The sequence below is a fragment of the Lissotriton helveticus genome, chromosome 12, assembly GCF_964261635.1.
Source record: "Lissotriton helveticus chromosome 12, aLisHel1.1, whole genome shotgun sequence".
NCBI classification, from domain to species: Eukaryota; Metazoa; Chordata; class Amphibia; order Caudata; family Salamandridae; genus Lissotriton; species Lissotriton helveticus.
In genome coordinates this window covers 871560917-871578338 of record NC_136073.1, presented here as the reverse complement: position 1 = coordinate 871578338, position 17422 = coordinate 871560917, and the positions used below count along the sequence as shown (strand labels likewise).

Here is a 17422-nt window from a genome sequence, read left to right as displayed (position 1 = left end):
AGAGTGTCAAGGTTTAGGTAACAATGCTTCCACAGCAAGGGACGTGGTTGATCTATACTCTAAGTTATATCACAGGCCTGTCTGTCAGGACTCTCGGTCCACTCCACGTGATTCTTATGTAGATTCTGGCAGCCTATCTGTGTCTGCAATACATACGCATTCATCATTTCTGAGACGGGTTTATTTACAGAGGATCACTCTTCTTAATAAGCAATCCAGTTCACCCAGACTTTGTAGTCACTGTTTCAATGCCTGTTTTTTTTTCTCAATATACCATGTCAAGTCCCAATTATTCCTAGTTACGACACAGGATTTTCTAGGAACAACAGTCCATGCTAATTCAGCAAGGGTGTTTGTCTCTTACGATTGAGAAGCCTGCAGCTCTTTCTTGCTATTCCTTTTGAGTACATTAGTCTATTTCATTACATTCTCCAAATTTCAGCTGGCCATGACCTCCACCTCCTTCCTGTGCGTGTCCTTCTGCACAGGATAACGCTACTACAGCAACTGCATCAACATTGGTTTCACGTCTCTGATTCATTTGGAGATCTCATTACAATCCCTCCTCGATGCAAGAGGTTTTTTCTTGGGTGAATCCAAGACAGAAATTTATACACAAGGTGTGTTTTTTCCCCTCAAAAAGGTATCAAATTGCACAATCACCATGGACACATCCCTCAGGTATTGGGGAGCACTATTTCGGGGCTGAAGGTCTTCGGGAAATGAGCCCTCATATGAGGTTTGGTACATCATCCTGCTGACCGAAGAGCCATCTTCCTTGCCCTCCAATTTTGTTGCGCAATAATTTCAAGGAGACAACTGTATTGTGGCGCATAGACAATACAACTGGTGTACTCTATGTCACTAAACACAAGGGGCTAGATCAGCTTTGTTGCCTCAGGAAGCCGGTGATCTATGTGCATGAGCGATAGAACGCACACAACTTTCTGACGATTCCTCGTTCCTGGTACAAGACACAGTCTAACAGGCACTCTCAGCAGGACGACAATTTCCACTCTCGAGTGAGTTTTTCCACTACGGAATGTGGATTCAAATTTCGGCAGTAGGGTGCTTCCAGATCTGGTCTCTTCGCGACCAAGAAGTACAGCACATACTGGTGCTTTTCAAGTTGGCATCACCACAAGAATGTACAGGGAAATGCGTTTGTCGTCCAACTGATCTCACTCTGATTCCATTTTCCACCGATACCTTTGGGTCCCAGAGTTCTCCGAAAGAACAAAATGGCGTGGTGTCGAGTGTCCCTCTTCACCCCTCATGGCTTCGCCAAGACTGGTTTACTGAGTTTCTCCTTTTTCCGGTCGGAGTGCGAATCAATTCGGACGTGTCCACCTCCGAATCTATTTTCTTCCAGAGCGGCCAGGTTTATCACTCGGAACAGCCATCTTTGAGGTCAGTGGCCTAGTCCCTGATTACTTTTGGTTCGCCTATCTCAACATCCCTGCGGTTTGCAAGGGAGTGTTAGCCATAACAGGGACAAGTTCTCCAACGCAAATATTTTTGCGGTATCTGATATTGTTCGGCTAGAATTCATCCTTTTACTCTTAATAGACAGAATCTTCCAGTTTGTTCTCATTTAGCTGTCAAGTTCAGGATTGCCTCATGCAATTCTACTAGTGCCTTAACTGGCAGCGGCTCCAGATGCCGACAAGATGAGATCACATCTTTTTATTCCTCAAAAAATATAACTCAATCCTTCAAGAAAATGTCAGATTATTTTCTCTCCGCCACTTCGCCCTTTACCATCGAGACATCTCAGTGTGGTAATAGGGCAGTTCAGGTGATATCCTTTCAACCTTTCCTCAGTGATGATCTACGATGACTTAGAAAGGTGTCATTTTCTTTTTTTTTATTGGCTTTAACAGTCCTCTATTAGAGTCAGTTAGGTTCAGATCTTTCGGTTCTTTAGCCTTTTTTCATACAGTTCTCTATAACTCTATGGTGGTTCGAGTTACTCTGGAATTCATACTTCACGTGCCTCCGGAATTTCTTTCGGATCGAGCCTGTAAATTCAACTGCATCTTTGCCTCCACCACGATCAACAAAATGGGTTTTTTCCATACACTTGATAATAGAAAAGGTTTCAAATGTTCTGTTTACAAGGGATAGTTCGGTTTTCACAGACCTGCTCACTTTATTACTAAAGTACGATTAGTTAAACCCCAACAGGGTCCGGGCGAACAGTTGCAGTATTGATCTTTTGCTCCGATCAATATTTTGCCATCCACAAGTTGAACAGCTTTGCTAGCAGCCCCTAGAACGCACTCTACCAAGCCAATGTCTTCCTCAACTGCTCTGTTTGATGGAGTTCTTCTCCAGCACCTCGGCAGAGCGGCAGCCTTGGTTAGCAGCCTTGCTTTCTCCAATCACTACTGTTTACGGCAGCCAGTAAGACCGATGTTTCCATGTGTCCAGCAGTTCTATGTAATATTTTCAGCTAAGGTGAGCCTCTGTTCCCACCTCAGTTTTTCCTGCAGTCAGACGCTTCTGCTACCGTTTTCAGAGTGCACATTTTTCACTAGATGCATTTTATCATGCTCCAAGCTATGTTAAGGCATTTTATATATAATTCATATAATGTGCACAGTTTCACAAGCTGGGTTTCTATGGCGTCTGCCTAGCAAGGATGTTTACTGCTATCTACTCTGATTCAGGCATGTGAATCCATGAAAGACACCCCTAATACTGGAGAAGAACAATAGTTACTTACCTGTAATCTGTGGTTCTCCAGTATTGGTGTCTTTCATAGATTCACATGCACCCGCCCACCTCCCCTTCAGAGGCTCTTAGCATACTTTGGTTTACTATCACTCCGTGCGACAAAATCTGACAGCCTGAGCCTCTGGGGGGAACCTTCTGGTGGGTGCTGCCGCCTGATTGGCTGCAGTTTGGGCTACACAAAATGACAGAGATAGTCACTAATGTGGAAGTTTTTTCTTCTGTAGCTTGGCTACTTTACTTCCTGGTTTGTTTTTTATTGGTATTTACTATGTATTTATAGCATATTATTGCTTTTTTATATACCGTGGGACTCCCACTCCGACGACGGGGAATGATTCAGGCATGTGAATCTATGAAAGACACCAATACTGGAGAACCACAGATTACAGGTAAGTAACTATTGTTCTTACCCATACTGTCTCTACTCTCTGAATACAGGAGTCCATCATCCCAATAAATCTTGTGGGTGCCACTAGCATTCCCAGCAGCCTCAGCAGCAGCTTGCTGTCTGAGGGGTTCAAGAGAAGGGCAGCTCAGCTGCTCCTGACTCAGATCTGCCCTGGAAGGGCCCCCTGTCCCCAAGAACTCAACCTGATCAGGCTCAAGCTCCTCTGGAACAGTTCCTTCTGGAGCACAATCATCTCCCTCAAGAGACTGATCATCACTCTGAGTCAGGGGGCAAGGCACTGCCTTAACCCTACTGCTCCTTTTCTTGGAAGGCACCTGACCCATTATTCCAGAATCCAGGGCCTGTTCAGTGTTTGACTTTTTGACCTGTGACCTAGTCACAGCAAACACATGTGCAGAGATCCCTAACATTTCTGCATGTGTCCTAAACTCCACTTCAGCCCAGGCTGAAGTCTCTAAATTATTGCCAAGCAAGCATTTAACAGGGAGGTCTGCACTAACCACAACTTCCTTAAGGCCAGTTACCCCTCCCCAGGAGAAATTGACAACTGTCAGGGCATGGTTGGTCCTGACATTGACCCCGTGGTCAGAGGGAGAAGACAGGTTCCGAACGGGTGCCTGGCGTTGCGGGCGGCGTGCCATTTTCGCCTCCACTCCCCTCCTGAGACCCATGGGGCGTGGATCGCTCACACAACAAATCCAACGGGCACCTCTAACATAGAGGCTACCCCACAAACCTGTTGGTTTGTTTACACAATTTTTCACAACTTTTTAACTTTCACGTCCTCTGGTCAGGGCTGGCCTTAGCGTGCCCACACCGCTGAGGTACACTTTGCCATGGTCCTGACGAATGCCCAGTAAATTACACGACAAGGGCAGAAACATGTTGACCCCACTGTAAGTGGAAATAGCCAAACAATTTATTTGGTAAATTTTCCCTACACATAATTTTAATATGTCAGATAGGCTACCGAATAAAAAATGTTTGTGAGACACAATCTGGTCATTTTAAATATTTACCACACTCACCACTACCCTCACAAAAAAAAACAGCTCCGCAGTAAATCTGGCATTGTAGCACACCGGGGAGGCATTCGGCTTCACCCGGTGGGGCCCAATGATGAAGCATGTCACCAACCAGGGTGGTGAGTGAGGGCCTGCTATACAAATCCAATTGATTTGCACACTCTGTTCCATGCTTTTTGACTTTTGTTGTTCTTTTGCTCACTACGCCACCCCAGTTTGGACCCAGCAATATGCAAATCAGCCTTGGCCCTGTTCTTCATGGGAACAGTCCAGCCCGAAATGCCATCTCAGATCTCTTGACTGGGGGTGAATGTTTGATTTCATTCAGCATTCCTCCATCATTTGTTTGCGTAGCACTTTTCGCCCTAAGTGGGACAGGTATGCCCAGACGTGGGTCCCTTGCTCACTGTACCACTGGATTGAAGCTAGCCTGCCCGATCCTAGGATGCTTATTTTTGGTACAAGGAGGACCTGGCTTGGCAGTTCGGGCTGGTCTGTTTCCATGTGGAGGAGGGTTAAGACTGATTTGCATATGGCTGGCTGTAAACTGAGGTGGCATGGTGAGCAAAAGAACGATGGATTTAACCCAAATCTCCGGATCTATGGCACTAACCCGGTCCCCCTTCATGTAGTTGAGCGTCCACATTTACAATTTTGAGGGTTGAAATGGACCTTTCTTTCAAATCAGAAAATAACAGGAATATATTCCTGTTCTTTTTGGGAGAGGGGGAAGCTTCTGTACACTACCCGTATTCAGAAGCATGTTCTATATTGCATTGTTTTTCAAAGAATGTTGACTTCTTGCTGAAGTTAATCTCATTAGAATTGAGAAGATTTGTTTGACGGTATGGATGGAGGAGATCAGAACCCCATAGAATAAAAAAGTTTTACTACACTCAGTACCCATTTGTCTCTTGTGATATTTTACCACTCTTCCTGCTGATTGAGGAGTGAACCTGAGGCAGTATGGTGATGGAGAGTCTAAAAAATTACAGAGATAGTCGTTTGTACCGTTTTGGAGAAGAGGAATGCTTTGGTGTTGACGAGTGTTTAAATATTGATGTTCTTGGATGTTTAGATGATGGTGCGGTGGTCACAGCATCAAGCTTGCAGCTGATGACTGTGAGCAGGTGGCATGCACTACACATTCTCAATATGATAGACCTCGACCGGGAGTTTCAATTGGATTCTTTTAAAGAAAAACAAACACCAATATAGCCTGCACTGGCTGTCATAAGCCTTGCTTTTATTGTTTTAAATATTAGCTTTTAAATTATTATTTGTATATATTTTGTATTCAGAATGCTCCCCTCGCAACACCTTTTGATTCCTTTAACCAATGGGCACAACATTTGGCATGCTGAAAGGTTTCCTTTTAGAAGGCTGTATGCCATAGATTTGCCTCGGATTGTTGACCAAAATGTATAACTGCATTTCCCTATGAAGTGAGGTACCAAGCTTGACAACAGAGGAGCATATGCATCTCTGTAATATCAACACATACACAAAGATTCATTTTATTTAGAATAAAAACAACCACTAAGCTCCCTTTAAACACAGAGCTGCATGAGCACACGGGATCTGCTTTTAGGAGCATGAATGGAATTTTAAGCTTACTAGCTTCTTCAATGTGATATCATATCCCTTTATGTGCCACTGTTGTGGAGTAGATGGGTAAGAGCCCATACAGTTAGATCCTTCCCCTCCCCCTTACAGTATGCAACTCAGGCCAATTTGGATGTGATTAGATCATTCTGCTGCAGGGATTTGGTTTTGATGCTTCCACTGGGAATGGGAGGGTCGAAGGTACACCCAGGCTTGACTAGGAATTTCAAGAGTATTAAGTCATTATACGTCCCAGTATTGGAAAGCTAGGGGAATTGGAGACGCCAAGCCTTTGATAAAAAGGAGGTTTTAGTGTGAAACCATTTGATTTAGTAATGCTATGTGGGTTTGAGGATTGTTATGAAGCAAAATTAGATCTTAATGCGAAGGAAAATAGAGACCAGATGGGAACATATAAATAACCAAGCAATTTTTTCCTGTATCTTAAAGGGGAACTCCCAAGAAGAGCCTGGCTGTTTAAAGAAAAGTCATTATAAGATATTTCTTTGCAATAACTATTCCCAAGCACCTACAGGCACATCATACAAACCTTTGTGTAAGGTACCCAAACCTCCTGTGTTATAATCCTGGTCTGAATATCTGCCCACAAATTGTTCCTGCAATCCTGCACTTTATCTGCCCCACAAATCTCCTATGTGTCCATACACTTTTTGCCTGCTGTGAGTCCTTTACTTTGCATTCCACGGGCAGTCAGATGTATTATTTATTTTATTTATTTATTTATTTATTTATATGCTTGTATAGCGCCTGAATAGACCCCCGAAGGGGTATCTCCGCGCTTTTGCCTGTGGAGGAACAGGGCATGTGCCTGAGCCTGTTCCGGAATAACTGAGTGGATGATGAAAATTTAGCTACCAGTGAAAAGGAAAGTTTTGAGCTTTTTCTGGAAGGATAGATGGTTAGTGATAAGTTTTAATGTGTGAGGGAGAGAGTTCCAGAGAGCAGGTCCAGAGTATGCAAGAGCACGGCCTCCCTGCCTAAATTTTTTAATTCTGGGCACCTGTAATAGGTGGAGGTTGCTTGATCGTAAAGAGCGCCCTGGGACATAAGGTTGGAAGGCTTTTGTTAAGTATTTGGGCCCCGTGCCTGTCAGACATTTGTGGATGGTGCACAGAATTTTAAACTTAGTGCGTTGTCGCACTGGTAGCCAGTGTAGTTCCGCCAGCAGAGGATGGGAGGGAGTCCTGGGTGGAGCGTTGAGAACTAGCCTTGCTGCCGTATTTTGGACTACTTGCAGTTTGTTAAATTGGCCTTCGTTAGTTGATAAGAGAAGGCCATTACAGTAGTCCAATCTACTGATGACTAGTGCCTGGACTAGGGTCTTCCTGTGTGTATCAGGAAGGTAAGGGAACACCATTCTCAACAGTCCAATGGCCCTAAAACAAGTACCTGCAACTTGGTTGACATGTTCTTTAAATGTCAGGGTTTGATCGAATAGCACCCCCAAGTTTTTCACGGTCTGTTTTGGGATAGGAACAGGTCCCAGTTCAGGGGGCCACCACTCACCAGACCACAGAGTCGCAGCCTCCCCGAACAGTAGTACTTCTGTTTTGCCTACATTGCATTGTAGGCAGTTCTTGGCCATCCACTCTGACACTGCCCTCATTCCGTCTGCAAAAGATTTTTTCAGAGCAGGTGTGAAGGTTTTAAATGGGAACAGAAGTTGGGTGTCGTCGGCGTATGACACCGGGGTAAACCCAAAGGACCTCACTAAGTCAGCCAGGGGGGCCACATACACATTAAATAATGTGGGGCTAAGGCATGAGCCCTGTGGCACTCCCCTGGTGAGCTCCCTAGAGATGGATTTATGGGAGCCCAACCTGACTTCTTGAGAGCGGCCTGTTAGAAAGCTCTCCATCCAGGACAGTGCTATGCCCCCCAGTCCCACATCCCTCAGACGGCCGAGAAGCACTTCGTGAGACACCGTATCAAAGGCAGCGGATAAATCCAACAGCACCAGAATCATAGATCCCCCCCCATCCAGTATCATCCTGATGTTATTGGTCACTGCAAGGAGGGCTGATTCGGTGCTGTGGTTGGGCCTGAACCCAGATTGAGAGTGGTCCAGGCCTTCCGTTGCCTCGATATGTTTGGAAAGGTAGGTGTTCACGTGCTTCTCAGTCATCTTACCGATGTGTGGTAGGAGGGAGATGGGCCGAAGGTTGGAGAGCTCTGTCCAGGGGGAGGCCGCTTTTTTCCTTATAGGGTTTACCACCGCAACAACCCATGTAGTATTTCACTGCAGTCTGGGAGCCACAATCAAGTTGCACTCAAATCATATAACCAAGTACCCCCTTTTAGCACCTGACTCTGTCAAAGCACTGTGATAGAGCAGTATAGGTTTATGCAAGAAAGTCATATATCATTAAAAACTGTGGAGACAGGCAGATAACACTTAATAAATGTAAGATCCAAGCATCATGTATTTTTGGTTGCTCACAATTTTTACTACCTCAAATATTTTGTTTGCTCACAATTGTCACTATTACCTTTACTACCTCATGTATTTTTGGTTGCTCACAATTTTTACTACCTCATGTATTTTGTTTGCTCACAATTGTCACTATTACCTTATGTAAGTAACGTATGTTTTTGCAATCTGTTCTTTTGTAATGTTTCTCATTATGTTTCATTTCTGTTCCTAATGTGAAGCGCTCTGACGCCTTCGGGTAAAGTCCGCACTATATAAAAATGCATAAATAAATAAATAAAAGCAGATCTTAATCAATAACAGATAAACATAACATAACAGATAAATAAAATAGCCAGTGTGGCTCCTCTTTTCTTTGAGAAGTGCTTTCTTATTTTTCCCCAGATGCCACCCCTGCTATCTTAAAACATCTGTGAATTGTTTTGCACTATCCACCTTCCTGTAGTCCCCTTTGTTCCTCTTGCAAGGGAAATTAAAAAAAAATAGCTCCCTTTCCTGATTTGTCTTGCTTCTTACGGGTAATATATGATCACCCTCTTGTTTCTAATGTGTGTAGAACCCTCCTGCAATAGTTTTTGGTTGCTGGAGAAAAGAGTCTAAGTTGGATAGCCTGGCTGATGTGGAAGTGAGAAATGACTTGAGAGAAACTGAAGCATCATCCTTGTGACCACTTCGCCCTTGTGTATCTGTAGGTATGGTTCTTGTATTGTGAGTGGATGTAACTCACTGACCCTAGGCTGGGAAGTGATGGCAATGAGAACGTCTAGGAAGCTGGCTCTGTATATACTATACCAAAGTGAGGTATAGTGTGCACAGAGTCCAGTGGAACCCCAAAGGTAAGCAGAGGTAAAAGTTGATAGCAACTCACTATTTGTTCTAGTGTGGGCGAGCAGTAAGGCTTCATCACAGGGTGGTGTTAAGCATTTGTTGTGCACACTCAGGCAGAAAATGATGTCACACACTCAAAGACTGAACTCAGACCAATTTGTTTGTATTAAAAACATTATTTAGTTATATTTATTTTCTTGAATCAAACAAGCCTGGCACAGGTAAGTGTAAGTGATACTTTTCAAGGCAAGTTGAACAATACAAGCAAGCTGAATGAAAATGACTTTGTTACATGTTTGTAATACTTTTGAATACAGTGGAAATTACTGTTAGATTACTTTTGAATACTTTTCAGATCACTTTAGGGACTACTTTTTCTATTCAGTGTGATATGCCTAGATATCACACTGGGACATTTCCTAGAGAAAAGGTAAGTAAAGCAGTTGTTAGTTATTTGCAGTCTTTCAAGTTCTCATACAAAACCAACTCCACACTTGGAACAATTTTTAGCAAAAATCAGTCAATACGATCCCTTGGAAGGAAATTGAGTTGTCGGTTTACAGGTAAGCACACATTTGTGGGAGTTGGTGTTCTGAGGTTAGAACCAGGCTTCCCACAGGGTCAAGGATGCACTCTCAAAGCACCCTCAGAGGCACTAGGGCGGCCAGGTGCAGAGTGCTGAGGCTTGCCAATGTTATCCAATGGGGGATAGGAGGCCTCCGGTCGGTGGCTGCTCACAGGCAGGCCACAGGTGTGTGGGAGCAAAGCTCCTTGTGTTCGGCTCAAGGCAAAGCTGGATCCATGATAGCACCCAAAGTACACCCGCAGCACGCACGGGCGGCTGGGTGCAGGGTGCAGTTTTGGCGTCGGGTGCCCAGTTGTTTTCAATGGGGATTTTCCTGTTGCAACAAAGACTGCTGGCTCGGGGACGAAGATCTTTTGGAGGTGACCACTGGTTGGAGAGGTAAGTTGGGATGCCTGAGGATGCTGGGACACCGTCGGTTGGGCCACCCAAGGCCGTGGGACGTCAGGCGCAGGGGTGTCTATCGGCATTGGGTTTTTCTTACCGGCTCCGGTCGCAGTCGGGGGGTTCCTCCAGAAAGGGGCTGCAGGCGTCAATTGGAGATTCGAGGCAGGTCAGAGATCACCAGATCTCGGGTCAGAATTGCCGGGGAGACCTCCCCGTGGTGTTGGGCCACTTGAACTCGCAGACTCAAGGTTTTGGATGCAGTCAGAGTCTTTTGGCGAGCAAATCCGGTGCTCATGGGAGACAAAGTCTTTCTTGTGGAATGCAGGGCAGGGCCTTGGGGTTCTTGAGGTTCCTGGCTGCAGGACACACCAGGATTTAGCTGGATCAGGTTCAAGGTGGGGACAGGCCGGTAGGGCTCGGGCCAGGTCAGTGGGCGTCCTCCTCTTCTTAGTTTCAGCACGGCTCTTCGGTCCTTCCTCTCTTCTTCTTGGTTTTTTCTTGTCTGCGGAGGCAAGATTCAAGGTTGCCCGTAAATACTGAATTTAGGGGTGTTACAGATAAGTAGAGGTTGGGCCCAATGGGCCCCTTCCTTGGGGTGAGTACACCCCATATTAAACCACTCTCCAGTGGGAGGGGGGCATATGTCTCACTCTGGTTGGCTGGGCACCCCTATCTGTTGGCGGGGACTGAGAGTTGTGCTTCACCTTGCCATCCCTCACATGAGGGGTGGGGTTGGCAAAGGTGGGCCCACCTCCCTTCCTCACTTGGTTTTCCCGCTGATTCTCCCGCCCAAAGTGGGGGTCAGAACTAGTGGGGGCCAGTTGCTGGAAGCAGCAAAAGGCCTGGGGAAGCTCACAAAGGCGGAAAGCCTTTAAAGCTTTCCCTTCGTGGACCCTGCCCATCCCGGGGGAGGAGGCTTTGCACCTCGTCCCAGGATGTGCATTGTTTAAGAACCTCCAGAGCAGCAGGCTCTCGACCCAGGGGTCCAGGAACATGTCTGATGGTGGCAGCTGGCGAGCAGCCACTCAGCCTGGACACTAGAGTTAGGTCGTTTTTCAGGGGGCATCTCTAAGATTCCCTCTGAGTGCATTTTTAATTAAATCCCACAGTGGCATCAGTGCAAGTTTAATGTGCTGAGAAGTTTGATACCAAACTTCTCAGCTTTCAGTAAAGCCATTTAGGTACTGTGGAGTTCGTAATGACAAACTCCTGGCACCATATCCTCTTAATGACATTACTGCACTTACAATGTCTAAGAATTGACTTAGACGCTGTAGGAGTTCAGGGCTCATGCACCTGTACCCTCACCACTGGTATAGTGCACCCAGTTAGAGGAGTGGCTGACCTATGCCAGTGCAGTGGGTTGTAGGCATAGCACACAGGGATGTGTGCCATGTTGACTCTTCACTTTGTTCTGCACCAAAAGACACAGCCTGCAAGGGCAGTGTGTGTGTGTAAAGGTAGAGGGCCTCTTAGGGTGGCACAATAAGTGCTGCAGCTCTTAGAGGCCTTTCCAGGCCACAGTGTCCTTGGTACCTGTGGTATCATTTACACAGGACTGACCTGTGGCCAAAGAGTGCCAATTCGGTTTGGTTTTTAATGCAGTTTTAGGGAAAGAACAGAGGCCCTGGGTACCTGTTTGGCAGGAACCCAGGGCACACTCAGTCAAAGTACATCAGCAGTTTAGCAAAAAAGGGGGGCAACCATGCAAAAAGAGGGCTTTTTCTTACAGCAATGCTGTCTTGAGTGTTAAATATTTGAATCCTGCCTTAGTCAACGATGGCTTCATTAGCTGAGCTAGCACCATATTTAAGTTATATGTTGGTGGGTGTGTACACTGGAGTGTTAAAGAAACTTCTTCTATGGTACCCCTCGTGTACGCCACTATGACGGACATGTGTCCTTTTAATAAGGTGTAGGAAAGGTTTTTGTCTTAAAGGCCTGTTAGATATTTGACAATTGTTGTGTCTTTTGTCCTGCTTTCTATCTGTCCTTTCATGTTACACCAATGAAGGTACCTGTTCCACTTGACGGTATAATACTTGTTGGTTTTCTAGCCTCTCTCAAGATATCCATGCATCATCGGGGAAGTTGTAAGTATCTGAACTTTATGGATAACAACCCCAAAGGTTGCTAGCACCTTCAGTTTGTTTGTCTGTTTCTCGTAATTTAAACAGTTTTAATTAATGTTTCTGTGTATTACCATTCAGCTTATTTAGTGTTATTTACTATGCCTTACTGCATGCGAAACGCAAATCCCTACCACCACCTGAAGTAAATGCTGCCTGCTGCTCTCCGATGCTTTTGGTGAATGAAGAGGCCAAAGAGAGCAACATGGTTATCAATTTTGGAGTATAGCAGTACAGATGGCCAGGGGACATGTTATGTTATGTTATAATGTTATGTTATAATATTTTATAAAGCGCACAGCTGCCCCGGCAAAGGGGCGTCCCAACGCTGATAGCAGAAATTAGGAGGCTTCGAGCAGAGAGCAGGGCCTATAGCGGAGGGAAGAGGTGCTTTTTAATAGCCTTACGAAATGCCAGGTAATTATTCGTGCTGCGGATATGTATTGGAGAGAGTTCCAGAGTTTGGCTGGCAATGTACGGAAGGAACGCCCACCAGCAAGCTCCCTTCTCACCCGAGGAACGACCGCCAGATTTTGACCCATAAAGCGGAGTTGGCAAGTGGGTGTATAAGGTGAGAGGAAGTTGGAGAGGAGAAATTCAAAATTTTGAAAGCAGTGCAGAGGGACTTAAACTCTACACGTCTGGCCACTGGCAGCCAGTGTAGTCGGAGGATGGCACTAGTAGTAGAGCAGGTTCTAGGGAGTCCAAGGAGAGTTCTGGTTGACACATTTTCAACCCTCTGCAATCTCAGGATTTCCGTCATGTTAGTCCCCAAGTAGAGCGAGCTAGCGTAATCCAATCTAGACAAAATTGAGTCCTGAATGATAACCTGACTAATGGACGGTACAAAAAAAACCAGCAGCGGTTTAAGCCCCCAAAATATGCCAAATCAGGTCCCTACCACTTTCTTAGTCTGGACCTGGAAGCTAAGCCCGAGTCAACCCAGACACCTACATTTTTACTACCTGTTTGGGGGCGGGAGCACAGCCCAGGGTAGCAGGCCACCAGTGTTCGCTCCACAGCTCTGAGTCTCTCCCTACCAGCAAAAAACTCAGACTTGCTGGTGTTAAGATGGAGGCAGTTGGCAGTCATCCACTCAGCAATAGCTGCTAGATTGATGAACCAATCCAGGGCAGAACCCACAATGCCCACCTCCTGCAACCTTTGCAGCAGGATCTGGTGGGAATCCGTGTCAAAAATAGCACTGAGATCTAATAAAATCAGTGCTGAAGTGCGTCCCGCATCTAGTGCTACCCTCAGATGTTCGGGCACAGCTAGGAGAGCAGACTCCATGCTGTGACCTGGGCGAAAGCCATTCTGAGAGGGGTCTAGAATGTTGTTGTCTTCCAAAAATCTTGTCAAGATGGAATTAATGTAGGCCTCCGAGATCTTGGATACCCACGGCAGGAGAGATATGGGGCGAAAATTCTCTGGTTTAGCTGTATCAAGGGCGTTTTTTAGCAGGGGGTAAATGGCTGTCATCATCATGGATATCACAATGAAATCCCTAATACTGCACCAACCACAAGAGCAGGCATCGTACATATTAGAGTACACATTGTCCTTCCCATAAACTGGACCCTCCAAAGAATTAATCTCTCTCTCTCTCTCCCTTTCTTTCTTCTGCAAGCTGCTTTGTAGAGTTCAAAACTGTATTATTCTCGAAAACCCAACATAACAAAAGCAACCCTACAGCTGACATTATCTTGGGCAGTGGTTTGATGACCCGTATTCTTGGCTTAGGCTGGTAAATCAAGTGTCACTGAACTTGCATATCCCTCCCTGAATGTTAAGCAATCGCACCTTTGCTGCAGTTTACTCCAAGTCTTTCTAGAAGGTGCAGGGCCCTGCAAAGCAGTCGATGACAAACCCTGCAATGGACAATTAGATTGAATGAGCTATGGTTCCTTGTGCAAGGTCCTACAGGTTTAAGGACTTCACTGTACTCTTTCATGCTAACTTCACTTACCACATGCTGCCGGAGGAATCTCTTTCTCCAAAAGCACTGTAGGACCCATCCTGTCGTTTGTATGTCAGCTGTCGCTGGTAACCTGGAAGACAGAAAAGCTAGATACAATTGTTGTTTTTTAAACATGAGTGAAAATTCTGAAAATCCAGAGTTTAGAGCCTGACTGAACTGTAAACACTAATTATACTTTGTAGCATCCCATAAGTCAAAATGTGAATGGGACTATGTGAAAATGGTCTCTCCACATATGCCTGTACATGGGAAACTCCAGTATATCTCAGGGAAAACAAGGCATGGTTCAAGGCGGTGTCTCGCTAGAGTTCTTCTAAAACAATCCTCATGCAATCAAACGGCCAGGGTGGTGCAAGAAAAATCAGACACTGGAGAAACATATGCTGCAAAGTACATTCAGCACAGTAACAACCGAATGTTGACAACCATCAATAGGTGAGATCATAGATAATCAGCACGCACAAGTGCATCTTAGTTTATTTTTTCATATAGCATTTTTAAGTACTGCTTAACCAGTGTTGCCAAAATGGTGGGTAAGATTCAATGGGGTTACTGAAAGAGAAGGATTTTTGCAAAATACTAAGACTGTGAGTATGAATAGTTTACAGTACGTACCTATAGGAGTGTATAAGTTCTGTAGCATGAATCTAATTGGCATCAAGAAGTTCACAAAGTATGAAAAATATTAAAGCTATTAGCGTTATCTATTAATTACAATCTAATTGTATATTTTATGATTGGTAAATATTTGAGATATAAAATTTAGGGCCAGATGTAAGAAGCCTAACACCGGTCGGTAACGGCCGAAATGACCAAATTTCGGCCGTTACCGACCGGTATTAGGCATTTGAGATGTAGGGGCCTAATTTAAGGATTCGGTAATTTAAGGAATCAGTAAATTACCGAATTCTTAAATACTGATTCAGTAAATTACCGAATCCTTATTGTAGGAAGCACTCAAGTGAGTGCTTTTCACTTGTAAGGATTCGTTATTTACCACCAACTACAAGTTGGTGGTAAATAACAAAAACCGTTAAAAAAGCAATTTTGTGCTTTTTAGGTCTCGGCTAGCGTAGGCTGCGCACATGCGCAGTCTCGCTGGCGAGATTTAATGTCTCTGAGTAGCGAGGGTAAACCCCGCCCCTCTTCTCCATTGGCTGGCCTTCTAAACGGAGGGCAGCCATTGGAGAAGAGGTCTCAGTGACATTCTTTCCATTTATGCCCTGTCTTTTTCCGGTGTGTGGTCTGTTTTTTCGTTTCTTTCTCTCCTCTTTCCATTGGCTGGAATGTAAACAACAAGTCAAAAACACACCCGTTGTTTTACGTTCCAGCCAATGGAGAAGAGGAGAGAAAGAAAAGGACGGGGCTTAATTCCTTCCTGTTTATCTATTTCTAGCCTCTTCCTAACCCTCTTTCGTATATGTCCACCTTATCCTCGTCGCCTCCTCTCCCCCCACCCCTCGTCTCACCTCTCTCCTCCTCGGCTCTCTCCCTCCCGTCCCGGCCGGTGCGCTCTGGGCTCTGTGTGTGTGACGTTGCTTCCTTCCTTCCAACATGGCGAGTGCAGGTCGCTGCTGATGGTAGAGCCGGCCATTTCCATGTACTATTAATAGCCCGGGCAGCAGAGGCTTTGACCCCAGTGTGCGCTCAGCCAGGCATGGCCCAGGGTGGGCGGTAAGGGTATCAAGCGCCCACCTTTTCCGGGTGCAAGTAGAGCCACCGCAGAGCGAAGGTAATGCGCCGGAGAAGGAGGAGGCCGGGGCTGCGGGAGGCAGGAACCCAGCAACCGCAGCCCTGCCGCGCCCATGCATGAGCACTGCTCTGGTGAGAGAGAACCACGCTGCCCACACCCCCTGCCCCCATTCTGCGCTGCCCACATCCACCCCCCATACTGCACCCACCCACATCCCCGCTGCCCACACCCGTCCCCCCATCGCCGCTGACCACACCCGCTCACCCCGTGCTGCTCATGGAATTGTCTTGAGATGTAGGACTTAAGAGGCGTTTCAAAGACCTGCCTGATCCGAGCCTTGGTTCACTGATTGACTTCGGTTCCTGCGCGCATTCAGAGGGCATGGTGCAGTACATAATGCTCAGAGATGTGCTCCAGACATGGCGCAGCACGTGATGCACATAGCATAGTTTCACAGGTCCATGCCTGGGGTGCAGAGCCTGTCTAGGGCTGTTGTTTTATAAATTCTGGAAGTGGTAGTCCTTATTATTTTTGTTCTTCTTCTGTAATGCCATTTACATGAATACAAGTACTAGAATCAACCCGAACCCCCACCCCCCACCCCGAAAAAAAAAAAGGGCTCGAGCAGCACATGGGACTAGGAAACTTGTGGGCTGCGCATGAGTGTTGCTGAGCAATTTTAAAATATAGTTGTACAAGAAAAGAGCTTTTGTTTTTAGATTTTGTAAAACATTTATTTATATTTTCAGATAAAAATAACAGTAACTTCATGTGACATCGATAGAAATGGCAAGCTAATAATGCATTGCTGTCAATATTGTAGCAATGTACCAGTATCTATAATGTGAAAGTGGCATTGATGTACGAAGATGAGGGAAAACTTCACAGAATCTTCCTCAGGCTACCACCCCAGATCCCTACAGAATAAGACCTGTCACAAATGTCGCTGAGAAAATGAACCTAAAAGATCTTTCTCCCCACAACACCACCATTTGCAGCACTGGTGGAGTGGCTACAAGCTAAAGGCTACAAACATTTGGAACAAGGGTGTGGCCTCTTGACACATCTTGTTTTTTTCTTCTTTCAAATAACTTTAGTTACATTTCAGGAGTAGACACTTTTTATACAGGAGGTATCAAAGGGTTGTTGAACTCCAGCCCCGTTACTCCCGTCCCATTTACCAGCAGGTAGTATCCCCTGCATTCACACGGGGGACAGGTACCCGAACGGTCTGGGTAGATTCTGCTCAGTGTTTGTAGGGTAAAGTAAGTCAGATGTAGAAAATGATATTGAACGAGTTTAAACTGCAGGTTAGAGCTGGTGCCCCTGACTCTCTCATGTATTCATAGCCACTCTTGTTCCGTGGGAGGTTCTCCATTTATATCGTCCCATTTCCCCTGGGGCATCCTCTTGAAACGCCTGATACAGATGAGATATCAATCGACGTCTCCAGGCTATGTAATGCATTACCCGTAGCACGTTGGTGCAAGGGGGGTTGCTCCGGAATAATGGCCAGAGCTCAGGGACCACACTAGAGATCTTCTCGTACAGTAAGAATTGCCCTGTCCCTAGTGCAAAGGAGACCTCTGCT

At 45.7% G+C, this 17422-nt stretch overlaps 1 protein-coding gene across 2 annotated transcripts in view; it reads right to left on the bottom strand.

Moving 5' to 3' along the window:
* CPAMD8 (C3 and PZP like alpha-2-macroglobulin domain containing 8) overlaps nucleotides 1-17422 on the bottom strand; it is a 1183022-nt gene that overhangs the window by 766282 nt on the left and 399318 nt on the right. For both annotated transcript variants that reach the window (XM_078671323.1, XM_078671324.1), the window contains exon 27: nucleotides 14127-14208. In XM_078671323.1, coding sequence (XP_078527449.1) covers nucleotides 14127-14208 — 82 coding nt within the window. The remainder of the gene's footprint in view (nucleotides 1-14126; nucleotides 14209-17422) is intronic.